This window comes from Oryzias latipes, chromosome 13, assembly GCF_053564925.1.
Source record: "Oryzias latipes strain Hd-rR chromosome 13, Olatipes_Hd-rR_3.1".
Classification (NCBI taxonomy): Eukaryota; Metazoa; Chordata; class Actinopteri; order Beloniformes; family Adrianichthyidae; genus Oryzias; species Oryzias latipes.
This window is the reverse complement of record NC_136249.1, coordinates 27,817,792-27,835,977: the sequence shown is the minus strand read 5'-3', so window position 1 is coordinate 27,835,977 and position 18,186 is coordinate 27,817,792. Positions and strand designations below refer to the sequence as shown.

General features: G+C 37.0%; 1 protein-coding gene across 3 annotated transcripts in view; it reads right to left on the bottom strand.

The window, feature by feature from the left end:
* Nucleotides 1-2,348: 2,348 nt before the first annotated feature.
* b3glcta (beta 3-glucosyltransferase a) overlaps nucleotides 2,349-18,186 on the bottom strand; it is a 79,091-nt gene continuing 63,253 nt past the window's right edge. For 2 of the 3 annotated variants that reach the window (XM_020708133.3, XM_078929879.1), the window contains 6 exons: nucleotides 8,175-8,274; nucleotides 7,644-7,763; nucleotides 6,267-6,319; nucleotides 6,143-6,197; nucleotides 5,768-5,912; nucleotides 2,349-2,991 (listed from right to left, as the gene is read on the bottom strand). In XM_020708133.3, coding sequence (XP_020563792.1) covers nucleotides 2,824-2,991; nucleotides 5,768-5,912; nucleotides 6,143-6,197; nucleotides 6,267-6,319; nucleotides 7,644-7,763; nucleotides 8,175-8,274 — 641 coding nt within the window. In that variant the 3' untranslated portion in view covers nucleotides 2,349-2,823. The remainder of the gene's footprint in view (nucleotides 2,992-5,767; nucleotides 5,913-6,142; nucleotides 6,198-6,266; nucleotides 6,320-7,643; nucleotides 7,764-8,174; nucleotides 8,275-18,186) is intronic. The other variant, XM_004075301.5, reaches the window with a different exon arrangement.

Sequence of the window (18,186 nt, the reverse complement as noted above, 5' to 3'; positions counted from 1 at the left end):
ATTTTTATTAATATTAAATAGGGGAATGATGATGGTGACTAATTTTATATATACATATGGTAATAAAATTTGCATTATAAACTCAAAAATTTTAATAAATTGTTTGGATTTATTAATGTTTTAAGCAAACTATTATTGCACTTCCTGCAAACCTGTATATGCACTCACATTCGTTACACAACTGCCCTTGAGCAAAGAATTAAAGAAAAAAAAACATCTAAATTGCTCCAGTGGAGACTCTTAGAAGCCACAGCTTGATCTAAGGTTGAAAATAAAGTTCAGTTTCATTGGATTTCATTTTTTATATAAATAAAGTTGTAAAGAAAGATCCAAACAACTAAAGCCTATACTCCCTCCTTTGTTACTTAGTCCTTTGTAAATAAGTGGTAGTTTCTAGCCTGCAGACTTATGAAATCTTTTGTTTTTGTTGGCTGATACGCAAGAACATAGCATTATTTTGGTTTGTTTAAATTATTCTTTTTAAAAGTATAATTTTGACTTGATGACACCACATCCTTAATAACAGAAGGCTCACTGGTTCAGCAAAACTTTGAAGCTACAAAAAAGATGAAAAATACCAAAATCTTGGTCACCGTCTAAAGATAAAATTGTTTAAATACATCTCAGCGACACCAGCATATTTAAAGCAGTTCAATAATGCATGCAAATATAATGATTAGGGGTGTAACGATTCATTTTAACAAAGATTAGATTTATAGGTGGTTGCTGATTCAAATAGTCGATATTGGTTCATTTTGAACAATCCGATTTACTGACCTAAAATCAATCCAGGGAGACTTTAGCAAAAAGATTCAACCAATGTGACTCAGAGATACAGTGCAGGTGAAGTTTTTCTGATTCCTTGTATTTCTTGCAAGATGATCTAGTGTAAATTAAATATGTGAACAAACAAGTAAACAATTGATGTGAAATCTATTCACATTTCAGTTTCATAAAGTTCAGCCCACTGTTGTTTTTCCATATAAAAACAATACAGAACAGTATTAGAACATTCTACTACACTGGTCACGTATTTGCAGAGTTCAAAGTGTTTCCACACATCTGACTTTAAAGATGGATTGATCATTTTTTTGCTGATATTCCATGTGTTGTCTGCTGTGATTGGTCATTTTTACTTTATAGTAAAATAAACCTACCGTGCTTCAGTTCAAATGGTATTTTCCAAAATTTAATTTTGAAACTATTTTTTAAGGGTTTAGGGTTTGCCTCAGACTGACCGATCTGGTAGTTTCACAGGAATATAAATCGACTCATCAATTAAGTTGATTAATCGCATCAAACCTCTAATAATTATTCATTTAGCGCCTCACTTTGGGCAAAATTCAACTCCGACCTATGACACTGGTACTTGTTTGGAACATTCCACTTGTTTATCTTGTTTAAGGAGGCAGTTCAAGACATTTTGAAGTCTCAGGTTTGACCCTGATGTTCTTAAAACCAACATATCCACCGCGACAGCACCCATTCTATTTGTAAATACATGTTTGATAAACTGTAGCCGTGTATGGTCCTTCAAAATGGAAGTATTTTTAGAGGATAATGGTGACAATCACTCGTTTTCAGCTTTTGGTAGAAATCAAGACTGGGTCTTTCAGCTGACCTGCTGTCATTGTAGTCTTTAAGGGCCCCTCATTACTCCATGTGTGGGAGAGTCCCACTCTGAGTTTAATGTGTTCCCTACAAACGGCTAACAATTCTGAGGTGAGAAAGACGATGCCTGCTTCTGAAATTGCTCGCCTTCAAATGCCTGAGGATACGTTTTTATGAAGCACACACACAAACCTACTACACTGTTAGGTGTGTGCGCATTGAGCATTGCAATGCTGCTAACATTTGAGCGGAGCTTTACAATGTGTTTTTCATGGTCTGTAATGAGGTTCCTTTTGTTAACTATTCATATTCGCACTGGCTGACAGTAATATAAGCCTCTTATTATCCTCCCTTTTTCTAATAGTCTTTGTCACTGTTACTGTCACCTCCGGTTTTTACGAGAAGGAAGTACACGAGCAAAAATTACATTTTTAGGATGGCAAAAGTCCAAATGAAAAATGTTTTATTCTCATTCTAATGCTTGAAGCCTTGGAATGATTTCCAATAATGGTCAGCAAATTACTAAGCTTGACAATTAATTATCTGAGAGCGAGAAAATAGAGAAATGAAAAAGGGGAGCTGATGTTCATGGGACCTCTTTTTGCCGCAGACCACAGTGTAATGTTTCTTCAGGAAGTATGTCCATGAATTAAAGATTTTTCCCTCAGTGCTTGTGAGGTTAAAGTCACTCAGTGAAACCAAATGATTTAAGCAATGAAAAAAAACAAAAAAGACTGTTGAGGTTAGAATAAAATAAGGCTTTTATCTAAACCACCTAACCAACAATGCCTTCAAATAAATTACTTTTGGAAATATTTTTTTAATTTTTAACCATCAACATGCTTTAAAACTCTGAAATTTCACAAATATTGGTCTTCCATACTTCCATCGTAGTCCCAGTTGATCTTTAGGCACCTCATAGGTGATGATTAAATGGAAGTGAATAGAAAAACATCACAGACAAAAAAAAAAAGGGCAACACAACGGACAACATTAGTCGCAATTCTTTGACAAAAAATGTCCCAGATAAAAAGACTCAAATTGGACATGTGATATAAATAAATACAACTTATATTTGCTTTTTAACATCTTAGTGTGGTGCAGTCAGGAAAAACCCCGTCTTGTTTCATTTCATTATCAGTTAGACGAAATACAATTAAAAAAAAAAATTTATATTTGTAAATATGAACACAGAATTACACACTTTAATCATCATAACTCTGTCTTTGTGGTCCTGTCAAGTTCATGTGATGACTTTTCCGTGGCGTTGTCCCTCAGCCACTTGTTAAAAACAGCGACAGGATTGATGTTCCAGTGTTTATGGAAAGAGATGGGGACCTGGTGGGCTAAGAGGTCAGTGGGATAGTCTTCTGGGCGCGCCTGGAAAAAAAATAGAGATTATTGAATTCAATTAGGAATTTGCACACCCTTTTTATTCCCACACCTGTTGCATGAGTGAACATAAACTCTCCCTCACTTAAACATATGGCAGGAGCAGATGGTTCTTGCCATGATTTTCAAAACCACAAAATGAAAGAGAGTTTATTTTATCAGATATAATTGAAACCAAGAGCCGTGTGAGCAAGAATATCCCAGTTGCATATTATTAAGCCAACCTTCCAGAAAGGAGACTTGGAAGAAGACAAGGTTTATGGATTTTGTAGAGGATATTAGGGTAATTGGTATAACCAGAGAATAGGGCTAGATGGAGTCAATAAGATTTGCTGTGGTAACCCCTAAAGGGGGGCCAAAGGGTGAAGAAGATGCAGTGGGGCAAAAAAAAAAAAAAAAAAAAGTCTTTGGGCAAGACCCAAAGGTGTCAGTTGCCAATTCTGCAAGTTGTTCCATTTAAAAAGATGGGAGATGTATGTTATGTTCAAAATCTACACTTGAATCAGATAAGGATGATTGTTTGGTGTGAAGAGATCAACTGGCGGGGTAATTCTTAGAAAATTAAATAAATACAAAATCGCTGACAATCTCCCTCCATCTGGGTCTTCATGAAAGATTTTACCTCATGGGGTGCAAATGATCTTAAGAGTGGTGAGGAAACAGCCTAAAACTACACAGGGGAACTGGTCAATGATCTAAAGAGGGCTGGGACCACAGTAACAAAGGTCATTATGGGTTCAAGTTCTGCAGAGCCCCAAATGTCCTCCTGTTTAAGTCAGCACATGTACAGGCCTATCTAAAGTTTTGTAGAGACCATCCGGATGATCCAGAGGCGGATTGGAAGAATGTAATGTGGTCAGATTAGAGAAAAGGTAACTCTTTGATGTAAATGGCACTGGTGCTTTGAGAATACTGAGTAAATAACACTATATGTGCCGTACTGGCATGGGGGGGGGGGTGGAATCATGCTTTGGGGCTGCTTTTCTGGAAAGGGCACAGAATTAATTGATACAAATTCAGAAAAGGGATAAATTCATGGTGAGATTTTGGGCAGAAAACTGTCCATCAGTGACTGAGGAGGAAAAGTAGCTGAATCTCACATCGTGACACTGATCCCAAACACATCACCCAAGCAACAAATGAGTTTGTACGTAAAAAAGCTTTTCAAGGTTCTGGGGTGGCCTAGCCAGCCTTTGCACCTCAACCCAATAGACAATCTGTGGAGAGAGTTTAAAATCTGTCACAGCCCCAAAACATCACAGCTCTTGAGGAGATCTGCATGGAAGAATGGACCAAAATAGCAGCTAAAGCAACCTGGTGATGACCTATGGGAAGCAGCTGATCTTTGTCATTGACCAGGGTTAGATTACCAAGTATTGAGGTGAGATTTTGTTCTTTTCTGCACCATTATGCAAATAAATTATTTTTTAAAAATTACAATGGGATTTCTTGGGTTCTTAGTTTTACATTGTCTCTCTAACAGTTAATGTCCATCTTTGATGAACATTACAGACCATACTCATCTTTTTAAGTGGAACAACTTATAGAACCGGTGATTGCCAAACCTTTTTTTTCCCCAAACTTATTTGTATTTTGTTGCCTATTATTACACGCATATGTATTTACCTGTTCCTGATATAGAATTTGCAGCAAACTTTATAGAGATTTGAATAATGACAACTGTCATCAAGTTCAAAAGCTTTTTCTATCCATGCGTAGTTTCCTTGCAGGTAAAATTCCAATTTATTAATTCTCCTTTAGGTAAAATCAAGTAGGCTGAACCAATATGAAAGTGTGATCTCAGGGAAATCAGTCCCTTGGGAAAGATTTCATGAAGTATTATAAAAAAAAAAAAAAACAACTTCCGTCGCAGTCTTTGCATTTTCACAAAGTAGTGCATTGACATTGTAAACAGACAATGCCTCACACACTGAGGAAACCCCACCTGAGGGGGAATATAAGACTCAAAGCTGATGTTATAATGTAATGAAAAATACACAAACATTTACAGAAACACAACTTTTTTCTTCCTCTTATAAAATCAGCCCCTATATGATTATTACATTGCCCATTTCAGAGTCTGCCTGTGGGATGTTGCTATCAAAACTAGAAACTTTTCATTTCTTTTTTATATGCAACATCTTAAGGTTCTTAAATTGTTTTCTAATCTCATCACACCAAAACAATGGTAATTAACGATTTTGCTTTTTAAGTAAATGTTGTCCTTTTTTTCTGAAGAAATACCTATTTTTCCTGAAGACAGACGGACTTGTCCGGAATCTGCTAGAGATCTGGCTTGAGAAATTGCTCCCTAAATTGTTCTGATGCATCAGGAAGGCCCTAGATCCTTAAAAGACAGCCTGCCTTTGTCACTTTTAAAGTGTCATTTGTTGAAAAAAATATTAGACGTTAGCTCGAAGTTGGCAAAGATATGACGGAGGAGGTCCTTTAAGAGATTTAGTTCAAGTAACAGAAACCCGTGCGGACGTGCAGAGCGTTTGAACAACATACCCTCCACTTCCAACTATCACTATGATTGATGTTTCAATCTAAGTCTGAAAAACCTGCAGTATGATCTGCCCGTTTTCTCCCACAGTGTATTCTTAAGACGTTATTGATCTCAAACCCTGAGAGCAACTTTTCCCCAAAAAGATAAAAGTTCAGTTTATTTTTGTCAAGGTTGTATTTTTTTTCCATATCTGCACAAACCCCGATTTTTTTAGTAGGAGGAAAACAGAATGATTTGCGAGAGTATTTATACAACCTGGTGGAAGAGGGGACTGTGTGTGACGGGAAGCCCGAGAGCATTGAAGCACATCCCAAGCACCATATCATCCGGCGCGTCATTGCTGTAGCACTTGCAGCCGCTGTCGAGGAGTCGGACCACAGCCTCTCTGCTGAACACCATGCTGCAGCAACACAAACAGAGCCGCTGAGCTGCACTCCACATCAAATGCTGGGGGAGAACCAGAAAATATAATAAAGCCGTACATCTTCCAGCAGTCACCGTAGGGTCACAGTGAATTTTATTTATTCAGCGTGAGAGCAGCAGGGTGGAGTTAAAGTGCAGATTGTGCTGACACCTCATTGAAATAAGAAACTGTAACAGTTTCAGATAAAAAAAGATTTAAAAAGATACCTCAGTGCTGGTGCCAACCGTTTTCTCAAAAATGTCAGGTCGGAGAAACTGGCAGCTGTAGAGTTGCAAAGTGTCAAGGAAAATTTAAACTCCTGAAATGAGTTTTCTCATAAAGTTCACTTACAGCGGAGTGAGATTTTCTTTGTGTTCGAACCTTTGCAGCACATGAAATGTGTTCTATGAAAATATTTAAATAAAAGACTTGTTTGTATGAATAAATAAAAGCAAATTAAAACGTGCAAATAATGTAATTGCAGTCAAAAATCAAAAGATTAAAAAACACAGTTTTAAATTATTTTAAACTTCAAAATCCTAACTTTTAACACAAGATGTTTCTTCTAGCCCTTGTGCTATCCTATGGGGTCCAGATGACCCGATCCTTACATTGACGAGTTATCCCTACTATGACAAAGGTGGATAAAGGGGGAGAGGATTTCATGTAATCCATGGACACCAGTGAAGATCACAAATCATTGAAGAAAAAAGGTTCAGCAACCCACCCAAAAAATAAGTTTTATTTTGAAATATTTGTCCATGAATGATATCAAAAGATGTAAAGCAATGAAGTTGCTCTCAAATTTCACATTAAACTTAGTGCACATTGTGTTTTTTAAATGTAATGTCTTGGAGTCCCATTCCTATCATCTTTTGATCTATTCTTAAAGTGTTCCCAGTTGTCTTTAAACTATGAGTATGCTGATTTTAGCCAAAAACAAAAAATCTGTGGCAGTTTCTAGGACATATTTTCTGCAGAGCGGCACCAGTTTATTATTACTCACCTCTAAATAGGCAGGACTGTTGGTGCGGAGTAAGCCTTCCTTCATTTCCTGTGATCCCTTCGTTAACGCTCTCTCCTGCTAGCTTACAGCCCCCCACAACCCCAACCCAACATCACCAGTGCAACAAAAATGGCTTTAATGGAGCTTTCCAGGAATATAGTTTTGAGCCAGATTCCGGCTCAGATGAGGAAAACAAAGACGTACATGGATCCATTTGTCTACAAGTGGATGCATCAGAATGGAACTGAGCTGGTTTTTTCGAAGGACATTTTTTTCATGTCATTTAATCTTAATTTATTCTTTACATATGTCCTCTGTAATGAGAATAATGCAACAAGAACATATTAAAAACACGATTTTCATTGGAGTGGGTCTTTAAAAACATGTTTTTCAAAATTAATTTTACAAACAGCCATAGAAATAAAACTTTTTTACCTAATACTTTTTGATCAAAAAACCAAAGTATCAAATTGATAACTACATAAAGGCACAGCTAATTTCAAGTCTGAATCAGAAACCTCAATGCAACAGATATCCTTCTTTCTTTTCTAAGAAAAAAAGGAGCACTGAGATCATGTTTGTATTTGCTTTTATAACTAAACGCAAAGAGGCTACCTGTAAATAAAAGATAACAGGTTTTTTATTGCAAGCTTTACAGTTGCTCAGCTGCCTCTGCATCTCCAGCACTGTGACCACTGAAGCACCTGAGCTGTGAAACTCACCCTCCACCTCCTGTGATGTAGCTGTAACCGCCTTGGCTTAAGCCGTAGCCGTACCTCTCTCCTAGAGAGACTGGCTCTGAGGGGTCGTAACAGCTCAGCAATGCCTGAAGCCTGGGTAGGCTGCAAAAAAAAAAAAAGGCACCACTGAGACTCATTACAGATGCTCATTATCATCATGCACAAATACCAGCCTAAACATCTGTGAAAGTGTCCATTTAGAGGCAAAAATAACTGCTCTCCCTATGGCTCTACATGAGGTGTTCCACACCAAGGCACAACTTCACAGAAAGCACAGCAATCTGGAGGTGATGTCACATTCTGAGCTCTGAAGATGTTTGACAGGAAGGTAATATCTCTGGAACGTCCAAAGTGAATATTGAAGAGTTTTTCTCTTTGACTGTGCGAACCCTCTCAAGGTTAGGCGAGAGGATCTGATTGAAGATTTCTGAATAATTGTCAGTCAAACTTAAGGGTGAATGAAGGGCATTTTAGTTCTAACTCAGAGCAGGAAAAGTGTAGGCAAGCATTTACCTGATGAGTGTGTCATCGTCCACAACAAGAAGCCACTTAGTGTTTGGAACATGGCTGCTTAAAAATCTTTGAAGGATTGCAAATGTTTTCCCACAGTGGCCTGCAAATAGAAAACAGCCATCAATAACACACTTTGACGAGTAAATCACATATTGACCGTGTGCTTTGTTCCACTTTACAAGGACAAATGAGCCCTTTAGGGAAAAAACAAACTTAGTGCAGCAGCTGTGTCCCATTCAGCCGTAGGGGGGGTTTTGAAATTTCTTCTCCGGGATCAATTTACAAATGGTTGGCACTTCCGTGAAGAACCGTTTGAAAATATGAGTCCCTGATTGGTTAAAGTTAAACCTGGTTTAATTTTCAACATGTGTTCAATGGCCCCACGTCTTGAGGCCAGAGCCCAAAAACAGTTGAAGAAACTTGCACAGTGATGAGTAGAGTTTTGAACATGGAATCCTGAAATGTGAACATACCTACATACTGTATCCACCCATGGGGCAGTTGTGACTTAAGCCTTACATATAAAACAGGCAAAAAATTAAATTCCTTCATTAAGAGACAAGGGAAGACGTCTCATGTGTTGCTTGTGGTTTAGAGCAATTATGAAAGTTGCAGTTTTTCTCAATGACACTTCCAAAGCACACACTAGCGTCTTCAGATATCAAACAGGTTTAAAGGAGCTTAACCTTTCTTTTTTCTTTTTTAAAATATTAATATTCCTCTGTTGCACTGCATCCAGTCAAATCTTTCTACGTTGGCCTTTTCAACCCCAAAAATGTGCCCTTTTGTGTGTGCAAACAGTAGGAAAGCTGCTCCCAATTTCCTGAAATACCACAGTAACAAAGCAGGTGAGTTTGCTATGACGAAGATCAAACTTTCACGTTGGCATGTTTGAAAGGACTGCCAGATGGAACAAAATGATCTGCCAACTGTTGAAAACAAACTGGGATGCGCTAGCAAACAACGCATACCTGGAAGCCCCAGGAAGTACACCCGTCAGAATCTAAATACCTACAGACCATTAAGGCCAAGAGCTGAGGCATGCAAATCCCTGGTGGCACCCATCACAGAGAAACTGCTGCTTTATTTATAAGGCACCCAAGGTGTTTTTTGCTTTGTATCTGACTATGGAATAAGAAAGGACACCTTGAACTGTTGACAGGAATAAAATCCAAAACCACACTTTTAAAAAACAAACGTACAGGCGAGGCAAGATCCCTTACTTCTGCTAGGAGGTGATGCTGCCTCAGAACCTGGGAAGAAGCAGCAGCTTCTTTCTTTCATATAAGATCAGATACCCCAACACCAAAATAAAAAATACAGTACCTTACTACTACTACTACACAAAGATATGCTTCTTTACCACTCAGTGGAGCCTTGAATTTCTGCGTCTACACACACTTGAGGTAAAAACAACACATTTAAGGCATAAATACTTCAGAGTTACCGTACATTTTTCTGCTATTTTCCAGAGTCAGAGTCTTGCATCAAATCTTCCTTTACTTTTTCAAATCTTTATACATTTTCACCAATGCTTTTTTTATAAAAAAAACACAACAAATGGTTCTACTTGTGATGTTCCCCTCACAAGCGACATTAGGACTTTTTTTTTTTTTCCTGCATTGGACTTTGGAGAATACTTACTTCTGCTTGTGTGGTTTCCCCAATACATTATTTATTTTGTTTAGTGCACTTATAGAAACACGCAAATCAGCAAGTGTGGTGGATGAAGAGTATAAACTATTGATTCCCAAAAGATCTCGCTTTTTGGCAAGGATTATACTGTCCTTGCAGTTCTGGGAAACATGTAAAAATTATTAAAACCATTAATAAAAGATCACACTTGGGGAAGTTGAACTTTATTTTACCAACTCACTAAATTTGGGACAAGTTTGTATTGAAGGATATTTTATAGAGAATCTTCACAGCATTGCCAATCCTGTTCCCGATCCTAATTTTAGGTTTTCTTAATTAAGCACAGAAATAAATGTGCAAATCTCATCTACTGTATGTGTTCCTGACTGCTTAATCTATGTGGAGCTCTGTTTGACTGACAGTAGGCTCTGACAGTAGCTTTAGAATCTGGCTGTTTACCAAACCAGACCTTGATGATTTTGTGGATCGTTGCCAACACAAGACAGCTTCTCAAAAGCAAAAATCTGGCATGCACTACAAGACAAACAGAGTGAAGGAGACTGTTTCCTTGAGAAGAATGATTTGCCAGCTCTGACTTCAAAATGACATCAAATAGAAATTACGTATTGATTGAGAAAGCAATGTTGTTGTTGTTTTTTTGTCTTTTTTTAAGATTCTTGTCATGTGACTAATGGCTTCTACTTGTGGAAGAGGACAAGAATCCAAACATTTTAGCAAAATCTTACAATAAAGTGCATTTCAAAGTGAAGCTATTTAAAGGTAATGAACAAAGGGACGAAGATGGCCCCCTGTTGGAGGTGACTGCAGCTCCTGGAGTTCATTGTATGGAGACAAATACTGCACAAATTACAAAAAAAAAACAACCAAAACACCATGTACATCCTTATTCAGCACCGTAAAATCATAATCCTGCCAAAGCCTAAAGACAGATTAAAACATCCTGAATTACAATTATCTACTTAAGTTTTATGCTGTGAAATTCAAAAGGACATTCTTTAAAACGTTGTTTTAGGGAAAACAACAGCACATATGTCCATTATTCAGTCAGTCAGTCTTCACAGAGGCACTGCGGAAACCTAAAAAATAAAAAAAAATTCTATTTAAAAAAATACTGTTTCATCTGAAGCATTTTTTCCAATTCAGTTTACCAAATGTAACCTAAATTCAGAAGAAATATAAACAAACCCTTATTTTAACGTGATTTGTGTGCTGTATACGCAATATAAAAGTTATACGTCGGTGTTACATGTGACATACGTGGAACGGTCGTGGAAAGCCAAAAATGTACTTATGCATCTCCCAAAAATCACACACAACTGCGTAATAATATTTTACATAATAATTGCATATAAACTGCGTAATTCCCAACCAACCAAAAATGTTTAACAGCTCAAAACCAAATCACGTAAAGACCCGTCAGCCGAAACCCTTGACGGACATCTGTGCACATCGACAAATATCGAACAATTTGACTAAAATTCTATATGTGGAAAAGGAGGAAAATGTCCGTCGTGGCTGTGTGACACAGCCTTTAAATCGTATTAAAAAATGTAAAAATAATACAAAGAAGTTCTTGTACAAAAGGCTCACTGTTCCCAACAGGAAATGAAATTCTTCCTTACCCGTCTTCAGCAGTTTTGTGCTTTTTATTATTTCCAAGCAGTCATTCTCTGATAATACAATCACAATCAGGTGAAGAGATGTTTTATAATTTCTCCTGTGTTCAATGCCTTCTAAAAATCAATGAGTTTAAAGCAGGTTGCTTTCAGTTAAAGATGGCCTTGCTCCAAAACAGCTGCACATTAGAAATGCATTATGCTGCAGACTGGAGCTGTGGTGGCCCAGGGGACCATGCTGTCACCTCCTTTTTTACTCTGCTTACGTGAAGCCTCCAACTCTACACTGGTTGTATTTTTTTTTTTTTTTTAATGTGGACCCTTTCAGCGAGGCCAGCATATATTAGTGTAGTGATGTTTACTGTATGTATGTGTTTTTTCAGTACGGCAAGAAGAATACAAAGTGTCAGCAAGCAAAATACAAAGTAAGACAGTTTACATTATGCGTTTTGTGTGTGATTTCTATACCTCTCAACAGTGAGAAGGAGCAGACTTTAGACTTTTCACATCATTTCAATCCTATATTTTAACTAGATAATGGCTAAAATATAAAACCAAAAAGGGCATTAATGTTATAAAAACTGAATCTTTGTTCTGTAAAGGCGTGTGTAAGCTGTACTGCTATATGATAAATAATGTGCTAAATGCAACACAATGACTATCTCACACTAAAATGTGCATAGATAGCAGGATCTGCCTCTTTACTGGTGGTGTTAGTGCTATTTGTATTGCTATGTAATCCCAGTACCACCAAATAAATAGGTAGCACTTTTCAAAATAGCTAGACCTAATTTAGGAGAAATTGGGCCAATTTAAAGCTTACCTTCAGCTCTGTGGTCATTATTATCTTTGTAGTACATGATGGAACCAAATGTCAGCCTTTTTTATGAAAAATAGTTAAGCGGGCACGACAACAGAGATCAACAGTTGTTGAAATACTTACTTTTGAGTGCAACTTTAAAGGAAATTTAAGCTAAAATAAAAAAGCTTAACCTAAGCGTAATTGTCTTAGAAAAGTAACTAAGGTGCATAAAACGTAACTATATAGAGGTTTATATATGCTTTACATTAAAGTCAGAACAAAAACCCTATATTCCAGCACTGTGGGCTCACCTGTAGGGCAGCTTGCCTGAGGATGTGAGGTCTTCATCCACTTTTGAGGTTAAGAAGAAAAAGTCATCTTTTTAGCTTAGTTTTTACATTTCCTCATGTTTTCATTTAATTTTTATGGACTATTTGCTTTTGTAAAACATATATGTGTGTCTTTTTTTATATGATTACTATTTTTGATATCAATTTATTTATGTTAAACACTTTGAGGTGTTCTGAAGGAAGAAAAGTGCTTATTAAATAAACTGCACACTGCTCCAGTCACTTTGATATTGAAAGGGACTATAACCCAATAAGTTAAAGTTATCTAGAAACTTTCACAAAAACTGTCCAGTGTACTTTATTTCTGAAACATGGTTAAACTGAAGCAGCTGTACACCACTTCTCCCTTTCAATGGAGTATTAAGGCCATTATAAAATAAATAAATACATTAATGAGAATAAAGTAGTAAAATTATGAGAAAAAGTCTTAGAGGAAAACTGGAACACGATAGGTTATTGGTTGCTTTTTTGTTGTAGTTTGTTTTTTTAGTAAACAGACTTTTGCTTCATAAATGTAACATGTCATAAACGTTTATAATGTAATCTTGTGAATTCTCAACCTTTAACTTATAAAATTATAACTTAATTATTGTAAAATATTTACTCTTCTACTCAACTTTTTTTCTAATTTTCTCGCACGACTTTATCAGCATATTTTTTCATTTTATTTTATGGAGGTCCAGATACTCCATCGTACTCCCTTAATCATTAACTCCAAAGTTAGCATTTTTAAACTTTTCAATCTGACATTAAAGGTGGTGCTATAGCTGCTATATAAAGAAGACTGATGAATTTCAGTGTAAGCAGCAACTCTATGATTATTTTTACTAAGTGGCTTTGTTTTACACTAAAACAAAGACCAAAAAGTTCATTATTTACAGCCAGAGGGTCCCCATAATAATATTCAGAAGAAATTTTCTGTCATCTCTGCAAGATTTAATGCTTCAGCTGCAGCCTGGGAAGAATTATCTGGTCAAAATGTCATGATTTACTGATGTTAGTGCCAAAAACACTGGAGCGTATACATTTTTTTGGCAATAAACCCATTAGTCTGCTGTCTGAACATGCTGCCAACCAATTTGTTGAAAAAAAAAAGGTCTTAAAATGACGTTTTAGAAAAAAAGACTGTTCTCCATCCGGTAATGGATTTTTCCAAATCCTTCAAAACTGCAGTTTTTAAAACGTAAAAACAGCCCAGATCCTTCCATGTTTTACAATTAAAGGTCATTGGCAAATAGTTATTTTCAATAATAAAAAATGTGTTTTTATGCAACTGAACAACTTTTAAAGAATACTGAGACACCACTTGGTAGAAAAAAAAGAACAAGAATAAAAATCAAGAAAAACCTCAGCTTTATGTTGCTTGGTCTGATCTTGAAAAAAGATACAGAGGTTCAAAGTTATCAAGTCCAAACAAGATTCAAAGCATCTTACTCATGCCTTCATCTCCTTCAAGCAGGAGTACTGTAACAGTAGTCTGTCTGCTCTTCCAAAAAAGAAAATACTGCTAGAAAGTTCCTTTCTAAGTCTGCCCCCAGACTTTGAACCAGAACCATGGTATTGTATTACTATTGTTCTATTGTATTACTTCTGTTCTAAAGTGATCAGACAATGGCTAGAAGTTCAATATAAAGGTAATTTTAAAGTATTGCTTTTAGCTTATAAATTACTTAATAGCATGGGACCAAAAGACAATTAGCTGGTTGAACCTTAAAGTAGAACCAACAGGGTGAAGATAGTTTTACCTGTTCAACCACATAAAACATAATTACCTCAAATGGTCCATGGCATCATGTATATTTATTGTCTGTTTAGTTATTTAGATTATTTAACACATTATTATTTATATTAATTTATCTTTTTGATTTGATTTAAGCCCAGCGACAAACCAGTGACCTGTCCAGGGTTTTCCCCATCTTTGCCCAACAGTCGCCAGGACAGGCTCCAGCAACCCTGTGACCCCGAAAGGGATATATAGCAGGTTAAGAAAGTGGATGGATAGATTCAATTTAATTTACTTTTATGTCCCAGTCTTTTTCAAAACACTGAATTGCCTGTAGATTTGAAAGAAAAACTAAAGTTTGACATTTTACAAGAAGCACTGGTGAAGGTTTCTTTATGAGTGAGTTATCAAACTCATACGTTTGAGTCTCAATTCCCCAAGAAAAAGAAGCATTCTGAAAAAGTAGTGAAACATTCAATAGCTTAGCCACAACTGCCTATTTGGGTGGATATGGGCTGTCTGTAGGTAGTGGCCCACAGGAAATACCAAGGTCATAGAGCACTCAGTCAGTCCATAGAGCCATAATGTTCATGCATTTTTTTTCCATGGACATGATGCAGGTGCCAAGTAGCAGCGAACATGCAGATAAGGTAAGGGTAAAGGTAAGTTAGGGTAAAGAAGGAGACACACATTTTTCATTTTAATTATGCAGTGTGCAGTAAATTTGTTAGTGCTGTTTAAGTAAAAATTGTGTGCAGCTTGGCTGATAAAAACTAGAAAATTAGGCATAGTGTAGTTTGTGTGGGCATCCTTTTGGCCTCCCATGCAAGTAGCCTTTGGGCGTAAGAAGCCAGTACCTTAGTAATGACTATAGTGTGGCGTAAGGACACACCAACAGCGTCACTTGTATGCCATAAGGGCGTGCAATTTACATTATTCTTACAAATACGTCATGATACACTTACCTTAGCATGGAATTAGTACATTACATCTTCATTCAAGATTCATTTATTTTGGTCAAAATGCGTTTGGAGCATCCACAACAACAGTTACTCGACAGAGTGAGATTCCTTAAGGTTAGCCACACGATCTTCAAAGAGAACTGCAAGATACACCTGTGGTCCTCTTAAGATGCTGCCATTTCTGTACAGCCCCTCACGGGCCCAGTCAACCTAAAAACCTGCAGCACCCAAGGTCAACCCCCCGTAAGGATGCATGTGACTAAGGCCTAAAGAACATCATCGTAAACTCTCACAGAATATGATCTGCCTCTGTCAAAACGAGGTGTGTAGACATCATTAAGTTTGCATGACCACACAATCCAGACGTCTAACAGAGATTTTCGGATTAAAGGGGAATGCTTTTCGCCTGATGAGACTCTGCGCTGCAACACAGAGGTCCACACAGCCTAACGCTCAGCCAACAGCGGTCTGCATCGTTCACTACCTTGACAAAAAGAGGTTATGAGAGGCATGCTTGTTACAGGACTGAACTGCACACAGACAGAAGCTCGAGGTTCAGGGAGAACAAGGATCCCTCGAACTCCAACCTTGACCAACTCTGCAGGGGAATGATAATGGCTGTCTGCTATGGAGCATCCCATTGAGGTGCAACATATGAGATCTTTGGTGCTATTTTGTGCTGCTGGCTATCAGTCAGTAGAATAAGTCTGGCTCCTGTCTCGAGAAAGCCAAAACAACACAACAGTGAGGAGCCTTTTAATGCTTTACTCTTTAGAGTAAAGCTGACAGTATTGTTATAGTTTATAACAATCATATATTATGTAACACTTTAGAGAGAGCTCTCTTTGTTCTTTTGATGGATTATAGCAGATTTGGCTTTTTTGTGTAGACAAATACACTCAACTAAACAGTAATGTAAGCAGATTTATTTAAAAAGACAAACTAATTGCATTATAATTATGAATGCATAAAAGACAAAAACTAAAGTAACTGTTTTTCTTTTATTTGAAAAGTCTTGTCAGACTAATTTAGAGGTACTGGCTGGAAAAAAAGAAATCTTTCAATTCAATTCAATTTTATTTGTATAGCCCAAAATCACAACAACAGTCGTCTCGGCATGTCATGTCTTGACATGAATTGATAGGAGCTGTACTCAAAGTTTTGCCTAAAAGTAATGCCTCTATAAATGTGAAGAAAAGCTGCAAACTCATCCAGATATTTATAGGATTCATTTAAATGGTGCATTATTACGACGGAGTATTAGGGCCACCAAAAAAAAAAAAATTAGAGCCACCAAAAAAAAAAAAAAGTAAAATTACGAGATTTTATCTCGTAAATTTAGGAGATAAAAACTCGTAAATTTAGGAGATAAAAACTCGTAAATTTAGGAGAAAAAAAGTCGTAATTTTAGGAGATTACAGTGGAAGTGAGCATGCAGAGCAGCAGGTGAACGCCGTGCAGCAGCAGAGCAGACCGACTAAACTTTGTTGAACAGGTGAGCTGAATGTTTATTGATAACGTTCCAAATGTCTGGAAGGTCATTTGTTTGATTTACAATTCATTAAAGTTTTATTTATTGATGGTTGGTTTGCAGGATCTCTGCAGCCCGATGAAGCCGTCGTCGGTGTCCCTGCAGCTGTTCGCTTGAATCCTTTCTTCACCAAAGACAAGACTCTACGTTTGTGTGACGCTTCCGTCACACAAAAGGAGGAGCACTTTTTTTGGCATTTTCAACGTTCCAAAGCTAATATAAAACACTATTTTCATTCCTCTTTATTGTTTTATGCTGAAACGGGACATTTCATCTGCAGGAGGGGGCGTTTGTAACACTGTTTACTTCCGCATTGGTGTTGGGATGACAGGTTCATGACGTAATGAGACAAATGAACTTCAGAAAATGTGAATGAAAAGGAGAATAAAGCCTGCAGCGATTGTCTACACCCAAACGTGTCTCTGAGCTCCTTATTTTACATATTAAACTCCGCTTTACTGACACTGAACCCCGGAAAGACTGCTACACGGAAAATAATCTGATTTTGAGTCGCCAAAAGGTTCAGAATCTCTTTGTTTTAAACCTATAATAATCCGGAAATGAAGCTTCACAAAAGGCTCCACATACTTCATCTTCAAGCTAGGTTCCGATAAACGGACAACTTCGGTGTTTTTTCCTTAATCTACGACTTTTTTCTCGTAAATTTATGAGATTTTAAGTCGTAAATGTATGAGATAAAAAGTCGTAAATTTACGAGTTTTTATCTCCTAAATTTACGAGATAAAATCTCGTAATTTTACTTTTTTTTTTTTTTGGTGGCTCTAATTTTTTTTTTTTTTGGTGGCCCTAATACTCCGTCGTACATTATAACAAACAATTGTTGTGAAGCAAAGATTTTCAGCCATTCATCCATCCATTCTTTCCTTATCTGGTTCACAGCATTAATGGAAACAGGCCGGCTCTGCGTCCTTAACAACATCCCCCAGATTCTCCTTGGGGACCCTTTGGCTTTCAGACCAGAGAGGGAGGTATTTTAGAGAAACCTGATCCGCTTCAGGTCATCTTGATTCCTGTCTCAGGTTGAGAGCAATTCCAGCGGGAGTCCCTCTTCATTATCAGAAGCGGCCAATAGCTACACACAACCAAACACTTGCATAATCAGACGTTTCTGTTTTCAGCAGAAACATATGGAGGGGCTGCTAAAGTTTCTCAATCAAATATCCTGTGAAACATTTAGGAAATATGTCAAGAATTTGAAATGAGATCTTATGAATACTAAGTGGAAGACTTTTTGGATTTTTGAATTTCTGGAAAGAGGTTCAATGATAAATACTAGACTTCTCCACTCAACACACCTGTGAGACCAGTTCCTCTAAAACAGGACTAAAATGATACACCTAATTTTAGGGAT